The 11,888-nt window shown below is 49.6% G+C and overlaps 2 protein-coding genes across 2 annotated transcripts; one reads left to right on the plus strand and one right to left on the minus strand.

The window, feature by feature from the left end:
* Nucleotides 1-3,993: 3,993 nt before the first annotated feature.
* Nucleotides 3,994-6,374, plus strand: LOC125545660 (putative proline transporter 2). Its single transcript, XM_048709681.2, has 7 exons — nucleotides 3,994-4,235; nucleotides 4,334-4,558; nucleotides 4,711-4,805; nucleotides 4,939-5,125; nucleotides 5,235-5,578; nucleotides 5,668-5,898; nucleotides 5,967-6,374. The coding sequence occupies exons 1-7, from the start codon at nucleotides 4,124-4,126 to the stop codon at nucleotides 6,114-6,116; spliced, it is 1,344 nt and encodes a 447-aa protein (XP_048565638.1). The 5' UTR covers nucleotides 3,994-4,123; the 3' UTR covers nucleotides 6,117-6,374.
* Nucleotides 6,303-10,889, minus strand: LOC125545659 (E3 ubiquitin-protein ligase RGLG2). The gene is made up of 11 exons (XM_048709680.2): nucleotides 10,235-10,889; nucleotides 9,317-9,401; nucleotides 9,090-9,230; nucleotides 8,897-9,010; nucleotides 8,718-8,815; nucleotides 8,103-8,182; nucleotides 7,829-7,934; nucleotides 7,581-7,708; nucleotides 7,302-7,488; nucleotides 7,029-7,085; nucleotides 6,303-6,917 (listed from the first exon to the last, which is right to left on the minus strand). Exons 1-11 carry the CDS (start codon nucleotides 10,565-10,567, stop codon nucleotides 6,837-6,839), a joined length of 1,410 nt encoding a protein of 469 aa, XP_048565637.1. The 5' UTR covers nucleotides 10,568-10,889; the 3' UTR covers nucleotides 6,303-6,836.
* Nucleotides 10,890-11,888: the final 999 nt, after the last annotated feature.

The raw sequence follows: 11,888 nt of genomic DNA on the forward strand, positions 1-11,888 counted from the left end.
GCACGCAGATGAACCGGCAATGGATGTACGGTGACAGACACACCCGCGAGTACATTAAGGACGTGCATGAGTTTCTCGATGCGGCTGAGGCAAACAAGCAGAATGGTTTTATGTGTTGTCCATGCACTGAATGTGGGAATAGGAGGTCTTACTCTAACCGGAAAATCCTTCACTCCCACCTGCTTTACAAGGGTTTCATGCCACACTATAATGTTTGGACTAGGCACGGAGAAATAGGGGTTATGATGGAAGACGGCGAAGAAGAAGACTACGATGACAACTATTAGAGCTGCTTCAGCCGGAGCATGCCTTGACGGCTCCTGCCAGCTATCCCGCGGAAGTTATCACGGAGTCTCAAAATTGCCACCTTATAACGCAATGGATGAATTTGAAGGTCAAGGCGGTTGTTGGCTCTGTTTATCCTACTGAACCCGGCGCAACTTTTCACTGCCGGTCGATTCCAGAAGGATATGCTAGGGTGATGGTGGATGAAATAGCGGAGGGATTTGAGGACCTCCAGCTTGACCACCCTACCGGTGAAGGGGAGACTCGGCTGGGGTCTGCTCTGAAGACTCCATACCTATGGCGGAAGGAGCTCATCAACCTTCCGAACTGGACGCCTCCGCCTCCTCCTCCTCCTCCTTCGGTGAGTCAGGGCACTCCGCCTCCTCCACCGCCTCCTCCTCTGGCGAGTGACGATCAGGGCCCTCGGCCGGCTCCTTCTCCGGCGCGTGGCGGCACTCCGCCTGCGCCGGCGCGCCCGAGCAGCCAGCCTCCTCCTTCTCCGCCTCGTCAGCAAGGGCGGAAGAGACCCGCCGCCGCTCCGGCAGCTGCTCCGGCGCGTCGTAGTCCTTCTCCTCCGCCTCGTAAGCAAGTAAAGAAGACAACCGCTTCGTCTGCTCGGCCGGCGTCTAGCAGTATAACCAGAGGCGGGAGGACATACAGATTCGGTCCTTCTCTGAAGAGTCCATAGAAGTTACCGTACGAGAGGACCCCGGAGGAGAACACGAAGATCGCGCGAACCGAAGTGGATGACTGGTTTCAAGGGTTGAAAGCAAAGAGACATCCACCTCCGGAGGAGAAGGTAGATCCGGTGAAAGTGAAGCGCACTCTGGCTGCCCTGGCAAAACCACCCAAGTCTCCGCCGAAAGGCAACTATGAGCGCATTATTGCAAAGACATGGGCCGAAGCGGAGCGGTCGGGAAGTACAGTCAGTGATCAAAGGCTGAAAGAACGACGAGCGGCTGGGAAACAAATTGCCCAGCTCGGCGAACAAGCGAAGCAATCGTGCCCCCCGCTCAAGGTGCCTAGCGACGTCGTCGATCCGAGGATGGTGCCCGGTTATGGCAATGTTGACGATTACCTGCCCGACGATGTACATTATGATCCCATGGAGGTGCAGATACACAGATACGAGTACAGAAGCCTCTCGTCAAAGATGAAAAATCTTTAACAACAATGATGCGAAGATTACATGATTGGTACTTGAAAATATGCAGAGAGTCTGGGGGAGGAGTACTTTGTATGCGAGAGTTAAACCGGAGCATGACCTCGTTGGAATTGAACTGTTGCCTATTCCATTTGAGGAGTTCTATCAGTTTTTTAATCAAGTGGCCCTCGATAAAACAACGATCACCTGCTACTGTCGGTAAGTACTACTACTTCTGTCATTAAGTCTCTCTATATAGCTCATCTCTTTCATTGCATGTATTTATAATTATCCTCGCTATATTATACAGATTGAAGATCGCCGAATTGAAGAAAAGACAAAGTGATATTGGGTTCGTTAACACATATCTCATAGATGCAACTGAGGTTGAACATCGTCCCGAAGATACCGAGGCCAACTTGCTACGATCATTCAAAAAAATGAAAACAAAGATATAATACTCTTTCCTTACAACTTCAAGTGAGTGTTACTGTCTTGTGCATATTCGGTTTCCCTTATATATTAGTCCAGGTTATAGTAATGTAATTGATGAGTTATGCATGCGTGTGCAGTTTCCACTATATTCTCCTAGAGATTAGGCTTAAGCAGGAAGTAGTAACCGTCTTGGACTCTAAACGAAAAGATCCCCAGGAGTATGCGTACATGACTGAAATCCTCAAGAAGTAAGTTAAATCGATCATTATCCACCATATCAGCAACTTTGTTCATTTCCTGATATCAAGTAATTGTTTTCTTTGTCCGGCAGGGTTTGGAGAAAATTCACCAGAAAAGTTCCGGGACTGCCGAAGGAGCTGGAATTTAGACACCCGAAAGTAAGTACTATAGTAGCATGTTCCGCGCATCTCCTAGTGATTCAAGCGCTAGTTTCATCAATACCATTTAGCATTCTTGCTTATCAGTTTGATTGACCTCTATTTCTTGTAAAGTGGTTGTGGCAGGAACAAGGGAATGATTTCTGTGGATACTACGTCTGCGAGTCCATCCGTCACACGACCTGTGAGCGGGGCGGGTACTCTGACGAACAATATGAAGTACGTAAATAACAACATTCACAATTTTATTTTATTACCATCATTTGTGTTGAGTTTCATTCATTCATATATATATGTATTGACCCCCTTCTTCAAATTAGATGTTTCGGAAGCGGGATGAACTCCTAGCACCAGCTCGCATGCGAGCAATTCAAGAGGAATTGGCGGCATTCTTTCTTGACCACGTGATCGCTGAAGACGGAGAATACTATGTGGACCATGAGTCCGTATGATTATATTTGTAAGAGATAATTCGGTAGTGTCGGATAGATATACGAGAACTTGTTGTTCGACCAATCTCTCGGAGAAGGAGAGGTGGTCGATATCACTTCTCTCTGTATGCATATATGTTCATGACGATCTTCTGTTTCCTTCGTTTGCTTACTAGCTAGCTAGCGTGTCTAGTCCTCTCTATACGTATGTATAGTACGTAGCGTCGATCAAGCACGGACATAAGAGAGGACACTTCTCTCTATTAATTATAGCTAGCTAACACAATATATGAAACACCTAAATTAACCCCCCAAAACCCCCAACCCCCCCCCCCTTTCAAAAAAAAAACAAAAACCCCAGCCACAGAATTGCTGACGCGTGGATGCCTATTGGTCCCGATTGGTGCCACCAACCGGGACCAAAGGGTCTCCTGCCTGGGCTCCGCGCACAGGCCACGTGGAGGCCCATCAGTCCCGGTTCTGGATTGAACTGGGACTAAAGGGACATGGCATTAGTACCGACACTTTAGTCCCGGTTCAGGAACCGAGACTAAAGGCCCTTACGAACCGGGACAACATGTCCTTTTTCTACCAGTGCTGGGTCTGTGGTTGGAGGCCAACAATTATGGTTTCCTCCTCCGACATCGTTGTCATGCGGGGGTGTCAGTTCTGAAGTTTGACGGTGTGTCCAGGAACATGTTGCCCCGGTCTGATTAATTCTTTCAACTGTTATGGTTTTGCTTCTGACAAACTACTATGGAGGTCCGTAAAGCTACTGATGAGCGATGAAACCGCGTCGAGCTTGGATGAAGAGGTGATATGTCTTTTCACCCTTTGGTGGTGCCGAAGGAGAGGAACATGCACTAGTATTTTGCATAGGATTTTCCAATCTTTTCGGTCATGTAAGATCGGTGTTTACATGTCTTGTAACTAGATCTTTATTCTGTAAATGAAACCCGTGTTACCACGAAAGAAATGACGTTCAAATCCCACACTTTTGTGTTGATCCATTGCTGGATCGAGGAGCGTCACGTTTAATAAGACATCACATCACATCACATTTTGTTGCCACTTGCGGTTTGATTTGATCTGATTTGATTTCGCACGTAGGTCGTTTTTAGGGGAGGGGGCCTACGCACTCGCGCGCCGGATGGATACGTACGTACGCCCGCCCTCGTGCTGAGCAGGCCGATCGACTCTAGTGGTGCACCTTTACTGTATCCCGGCAACGACATGCATGATCACAAGACCTTTAGTCTGTGACCTCACTCCTCTGTCTATATATCCGGGAGCCTATATGAGCTGTTAGGCCATATCCTTCGCCGGTTCCATCCCTGCCTGCCTGCCTGCCTAGGTCGTTCAAACAGATTCGCTGAGCACAGCTCGACGACGTAGCAGAAAAAGAGAACTAGAGAAGCCATCAGTTAGCAATGGCCTCCTCGTCGCTGGACACGGAGGCGGGAGCCGGAGCGCAGCACAAGGCCGCCGCCGGCGACGGCAGCGGGTACACCACCGCGGCCACCGCCCACGCGGTGGACACAGGTTCGTCGTCGTGTAAACGTCAATAATCCATCTAGTAGCTTGTTAAGTTTCGAGACGCATGGCAATGGTGCATGATGACTTGATGAGTGCGTGTGCAGACTCATGGCAGCAGGTGGGGCTGCTGCTGGTGACGGGGTTCAACTGCGCCTACGTGCTCAGCTTCTCCAACCTGATGATGGTGCCGCTAGGGTGGGGGTGGGGCGCCGCCTGCCTGCTGCTCCTCGCCGCCGCCGCCTGGTACGCCAACTGGCTCCTCGCCGGCCTCCACGTCGTCGACGGCCAGCGGTTCATCCGCTACAGGGACCTCATGGGCTTCGTCTTCGGTACGCAGCCAGAGTTTGTTTTTTTCTTTTCGAGGAAGCGTTCTAGCTAGGCTGACTCGATGACTTGAGAGCTTCGTGACTAATTACAATGGAGAACGAAATGCATCCGACACGTACTCACCGATTATGCTCTGCTTGCTGTGCGTGTGAAGGGAGGAAAATGTACTACCTCACCTGGTTCCTGCAGTTCACCACCCTGCTCCTGGGAAGCATGGGCTTCATTCTGCTCGGCGGGAGAGCACTCAAGGTTCACCGTTCGATCGGCCATCACCTCCTTAAAAATACTTTTTTCTTTTTTTTATCGTGAGTCATAATGGCATTAGCACGATTAATTAACTAACAACCGTAGTCAACGTGCGTGCGTTGCTTTCCACCCGCAGGCGATCAGCGCGGAGTTCACCCAGACCCCTCCGCGGCTGCAGTGGTTCATCGCCGCGACGGGGTTCGTCTACTTCGCCTTCGCCTACTTCGTGCCCACCATCTCCGCCATGCGGAACTGGCTGGCCACCTCCGCCGCGCTCACCGTCACCTTCGACGTCGCGCTGCTCGCCGTCCTCGTCCGAGACGGTACTGGTGGACTGGTGGTGACCACGCATATGCGTGCTGCGTGCGTGCATTTTCATTATACCATTCAAAGGCAAAAGCTCACTGACGTTGTAACGAACTGCGTACGTAGGGAGGTCGAACTCGCGGCGGGTTGACTACGCCATCCACGGGACGGAGGCGGAGAAGGCGTTCAACGCGCTGGGGGCCGTGGCGGCGATCCTGGTGTGCAACACCTCGGGCCTGCTCCCGGAGATCCAGTCGACGCTGCGGAAGCCGGCGGTGGGCAACATGCGGCGGGCGCTGGCGCTGCAGTACACGGTGGGGGCCGCGGGGTACTACGGGATCAGCGTGGCCGGGTACTGGGCGTACGGCGCCGCCGCGTCCGAGTACCTGCCCAACCAGCTCTCCGGCCCGCGCTGGGCCTCCGTGCTCATCAACGCCACCGCCTTCCTCCAGAGCATCGTCTCGCAGCACGTACGTACTTACTCTACTTCTCGTCTGTTTCAGTCAAGTTGTGATGGCCACTACGTACGTACACATGGGTGCTGATGATGCCGGTGCAGCTGTTCACGGTGCCGATCCACGAGGGCATGGACACGGGGCTGCAGCGGCTGGAGGAGGGCATGTTCTCGCGCTACAACATGACGCGCAGGCTCTTCGCCAGGGGGCTGCTCTTCGGGGTCAACGTCTTCGTCACCGCGCTCTTCCCATTCATGGGCGACTTCGTCAACCTCTTCGGATCCTTCGCGCTCTTCCCGCTCACCTTCATGTTCCCCAGCATGATCGTCCTCAAAGTAAGTAAATTTCTTTTACAACCAGCAGTGCGTGGATTGTTAATTTGACGATTGTGCCTGCCGTGCAGATCAAAGGGGAGTGTGACGGGAGATGGTGCAGGCTCTGGCACTGGAGCATCATCGTCGTCTCCTCGGCCATCGGACTCGCCACCTCCGCCGCCGCCGTCAGACTCATCCTGCACAACGCCAGCGTCTACCGCTTCTTCGCCGACACCTAGAGCACGACGATCCCGGCGCGCAGGACGATGATGCAGTGCGTGCGCCCAACCGTGACATAACAGTTACTACTAGCACTATCAGACCATCGTATCCGTGTCAATGCGTGGGCACGTTAACATGCCAAACGTGACACTAAAATAGCAGTACTCATAGTAGTAGTGGTGAACCACCTGCATTGGACGCCATTTGAGCAAGAAGAAACTTCCATTTCGAAACGAAAAATAAAATAAAATAATGCCACCTCCCTTGCAAGAGAACACTGCGGATTTGTACAGACGCATCAATCAATCAAAAAACAAACATATCCCGGGTGAAACGGCAGCTCAAGAACCACATCCATATGTACACACTTGCAAGTACCACACACGGTTCGCTGGATCCATCAGCAGCAGTTTCTCGTTTTTCTGTTCTTTTCTCTCTCTTTTTGTTGTTTTCGCATGCCAATGGCCCTTGAAAACCTGCATCCATTTCTTGCGCTGGAGTTTGGATCATTCCTGGTTGGGTGTAGATACTCGAGACCGGCCCCTGCTCCCATCTTTGGGACGGCGGATTCATCGGCCCTGCAAAACTCGACGCAGACCGATGCCTGGCGTAATCTCCGAGAGCCGATCGAGCCCTTCATGGACTGGGCTTGGAGAGCTTGAAGTCCATCGTCCAGTGTGACGCAGGGGTGGTCTCCAGTAACGCCACCCATTCGCAATGATCCAAACCACCACTTGCTAATATAGCTTTATTCTGGTGGTAATTGGACTCCGACAGATTGGGCATGACTCCAATGTCTGTCCACATTCACAGCACGTCTGCAAAGGAAGTGCTTTGTTAGAAAGGATGTTGACACCGACGTTTCAACCCACGCACAAAAACAGAAAATGATTTCCCAGGAAGCAACAGCAATGCGCTAATCCACTCACCTGGTGTCCACAGCCAAAAGCCATGTCTTTTGGGTTCACAAGGCAGATAGGGCAAACCTGCACATGAGAAATGCTAGTAAGGCGCTGGAGACTGCAAATTTGGCGTAAAGAAATACTCCCCCCATTCACTTTTGTAAGTTGTATCAGACAGCTCAAAATAGGCTGTTTTGCACATTGTCTGAAATGTCTTCAAGGTCTTATAAAAGTGAACAGAGGGCGTAGGAAATTAAAAGATCAGGTGACATTTGCATCTATGACAGGTGAAAACTTTACCTGATTATCATAAGCAGAAGACGGTGCAGCAGGGGCCGCAGTATGTGCAGTTTCATAGGGAGGATACGCTGATGAAGATGTACTAGGCTGAGGTTTACTAAAGCTTTTAGATCCATATGAATAAGCATCATGGCTTCCACCAGGAGGAGGCAGAGGAACCCTTTCTGGAGCCTTCATAGAACGACGACTGTTTGCCACATCGATACAAGTCAGTGCATATTTCAGAATGAATAAAAAAATAACGAATCAAGCACTTGAAAGGGGTGGGGGAGCATATACCCTAATATTCCTAATTCCACAGTTGCTTTGTACTGTTGTGGTATCTCCATCAAGGCTGAAAGTGCAAACGCTGCCTCTTTTCTTGATTGTGGCATGTTTTTAGACATTATCTCCGAGAAGTTCACAAACTGGACAAGTAAAAGATTCTCAGTGTTACAATGGCGTCAGCCAGTCAAGGTTCGGAAAAGGAAAAAACATATGACATCAATCATATCAGATCTTTATCACTACGTTCCCCTGTGACTTACTTGAAAATTATCAAAAGCCCGGGCAGGAATGTTGTCATCAAATTCCTTCATCATGTCCCATGGGCCATCACCAACTCCTACTAACACAATAGATAGCGGCAGTTCACTGCATACATAAACAAAAAACTGAAGCGATGAGCAACATCCATGACATGGGAGGGCAATAAATTCAATGCACACAATAAAGCAAGTGGTCACTGCAAAAATGAGGGTGAGGTGCACATGACTATGTACATATCAAAACATTATAACAAAGGCAATATGAAGGACCAACCTGGCCCTCACAATGGCATCAACAGTCTTTTGCTCTTGGGAACTCAGCTGCCCAGATGCAGTATCTACACTCCTTGTAACCTACGTAAAGCACACAAGTTAACAAGAGAACATAAAGAAGATATCCAGTTTTGAGGTTTATACAGCAGAGAGAACATGGAAAACATGATAATCACAAATATGAACTATTTGATCAAGTGTGAAGAGCACAGTTTGACACTACAGTGCAGGGTACATAGTTCAGATTAATAAAAGAAGGATACATATCCTGGAAGAATGATTACAATTTCGCAAACACATTATATCGAGTTGAAGTTCTTCAAGAGTTATACAGCTTTTGCCAGATATAGGAGTTTGATCTTGAAATAAAAGTTATACAGCTTTTACCAGATATAGAAGTTTTCTTCTGTTATATGTTCATTATTATACATACCAGCACTCCAGATATGCATACAAACAAACAGTCATGCCTATGTTAACAGAAAAAGAAAAAAGCACCTTGCAGTTGGAATGCAACAATTCTAAATGAAGCATATCTAGCATGCCCACTGCCCAGGAGTCAGAACTACCAACTGTGCAATTACATGTACCATCAGAAGAGGGTAAAGTGTAGTACCTGTCCGTCAGCAATTATCAGCAGAACATGGTACTGCCCACCACTTTGCTCCACGATGGTCATAGCCATCTCAATTATTGGTGCAAAAGATGTTGGTCCTGTTCAAAATCAACATTAATACTCAGAACTAACACACCAATCGAACCTACTTGAAAGACAATAGGGTGACTTAAGCTTACCAGCCAAGCGCAAATGTGGAACGAGTTCCCTGTATCGCTCAAGAGCTTCTGAGAATCCATTGCACGGTCTCTCATCAGGGTAAAAACAGAATACGTCTTGGTCATGTGTTGATGCTGAAAAAAGTAAGCAAATGGGCATGATTTAGATGAATCGTCAGTGGTGAGAAATGATCAACTATTACACGATCTTTACCATCTCCAAATCCGAAGCAGGGAATCAAGTTATCTTCATCAAATTTAGACAATGTCTGTCCAAGAATCGAGATTCCTTGTTCATAAGGATTTGGTACATTGCTAATGTGATGTAAACTACGTCCATGGAAGGAGAATTTGCCTGATAAAGGGAACAAATCATTAGCATCAGGATCAGTGGAACTGATTATTGGGAATAAAGCAAACAGGTGGTTCACAAGCACTAACCTGTCCATTCATTGCTCTTTGTGAAATCAATACCCACGATGAGATTCGAAGACTCGAGTCCAGCTTGAGCTAGAGCATCAGTAACCTGCAAACACATTATCAACTCTTAACTATCCGGATTTTGAAAATCAATTGTTTGCTTATGTGCCTGAATCTTGTACTATTGACGCTGAAGCCAGTATACTACAGAAAGAACGCCAGAACCTAACAGAAGTTGGTGAACAAACTTTTGATTGATAAGCTACTAGTTGCAGTAAGAAATGTAGTGGGCCATACTTGCGAAACCGATAGGAAAGTATGATGCACAGATTTAATCAGGAAAGTCACTGTCAGACAAACTGCACCACAGTGTGACAATATACAGGCATCTACACGGCACATTGGGCGACTGAGCACCCCAGAACTTGAGGCGATAGATTATTGCCACCCATAGTCATTATCCTGTTTGAGAAGACCAAGCAACACACACCAACTAATACAAGCAAACATGATTACCAAGCTGGCAACCACCCAATAAACATGTATAATTCTTGTAGTGAGCTGCGACCAACCAATTTCTTTTATTATCGCGTGCGGGAATCATTCATCAACAGTGATTGATGGTTGACCACGAGATTAACTTGTGATCTCGTGCCGATTCGGCGTGAACTCAATCCGGTTGACCTGCTAATGGAGAGTCATGAACTCTCTGGAAACCTCGAATGGGCTGCAGATTGACCGACTACGGAACACAAATCGGCGATGCCACCAGCTTCCCAGCAATCCGAAGATGGGATCTAGGGACTTGGCAGCACGCACCAACTCACTGTTTCGATCTATTCGCGCCGAGAGTTCCGGATGAACGCGCCGAGAGTTAGGGACGAACACGCTTGAACTAACAACAATCCCAACAAACTCGAAATCACCAAGGGGACGCACCTGCTCCACGGACCGGAAGTCGTCGGCGATCCGCGAGTAGCGCCGGTCGAGGCGCGGCTTGTTGGCCGCCCCCGCCCGCGCTGCGGGCGGCGGCGGCTGCGCGGCGACGGGCGCGGGCTGGTAGGCCGGGTAGGGCGCGGCGTAGCCCCCCTGCTGCGGCGGCGCGCCGTAGTAGCCGCCCTGCGCGTCCTGGCCGGCGCCGTACGGGTACCCTCCCGCCCCCGGCGGCCCCCACTGCGGCGCCGGCGGCTGCTGGAAGGACGCCGAGTGCGCGTACCGCCCGTTCCCGCTCCCGTCCCCCCGCGACTCGCTCCTCGAATGCCCGCCCCCCATGCCTCTCCCTCTCTCTGTATGTGTCCCTCCGCCCTCGCCTGAAGAGTAGTAGATGGGTGGCTCCGCAGATGGCAGATGAAAACGCGGTGGCGGTGGCTGCTGTGGCAACGGCGGCGCGCGAGGACCGGGTGGGGAGGCGACCGCGGCGGCGGCGAAGGCTTGGAGGCTTGCAGAGTCTAGAGGATGCTTCCTTCCGGTGTGCTTCCGTCCTGTGCTGGGCTGCTGTTCGCTTGGCTGACGGTGGTTGGAGTTTTGATTTGGCTGGGTGACTTTTTTTGGGGCGAGGGGAGGGGGATGCGTCGAGTAGTGGTATCACGGGGAGCCGGAGGAGTATATATCCCACACATGACACACGCCTAGGCCTAGCGGTCACGTGCAAGAAAACCCAATCCCGGAGGAAACTGCTCGGGCTCTCGCTCTTGCTACGTACGTGGAATCTTCGCATCGCGGTCCTCGAAAGCGAGCCGGCTTTCCGCTCGGATCCTACTATTTTTCGAATGTTATTTAGGGTAGCTTTCGAGAGATATATAGGCAGCTGTGATAAATGGCATCCTTCTGCGTACAGTTGTCATTCACTCTACTGGATGTCTTTTGGTTGTTTTTTCTTAGAAAAATAATAATAAACGGCATCTTTCCGGGGAAAATGTACAGTACTCTACGCGGAATTGTTTGTCAAAATGTCCTTTGTGTATTTGGATTGTACAAATTAAACAGTTTATGCGGCCGAGATACACATGTTTAGTGTCTTACCGAGTCGCGCCTAATGCTTCGTAGGGTATGGCAATTTTTAAGTCACCAAAGGAGGTTATTCGACCTTGTCAACCTCAAAAATCGTGTCGGCTCGGTCTCTTACAGGTGCTCACAGGGACAGGATGTGATATGTGCATTTATAGGGATGTGTGTTTATGTGTGTCTATGGTCTATATTGTGTTTCTAAAAATATATATGCGAGGGCGCCATGGTGACTAGCCACCAAATGGGCGTGGGCTAGATTTTCTAGATGGAATTACTGCTTTTTATTAGAAGGCCTCGGATAAATCCGCGATCATAGCATTCCTAATACTACATCTCAGGAAATTATGGAGCCACATTCTGAAAAGTTCATTACATCAACCTTCCCTAACTAATCCGTGATCGGCACCGTTTGCGGATCATCCATCCCATCGCACTTCAACCTGCTGAATGGAGGGCAGCAGATTCTTCACCCCTTCTACAAAATGGTTCAACCTTGACTTGAGCTTGTTGACCATCCCTGTGTAGTCCGATTCCAGTACTAGCTCCTGGACACTCCCCCCTCCTCAATCACCACATACAGATTCAC

This window comes from Triticum urartu, chromosome 3A, assembly GCF_056163025.1.
Source record: "Triticum urartu cultivar PI428250 chromosome 3A, HENAU_Tu73, whole genome shotgun sequence".
In the NCBI taxonomy this organism is placed as follows: Eukaryota; Viridiplantae; Streptophyta; class Magnoliopsida; order Poales; family Poaceae; genus Triticum; species Triticum urartu.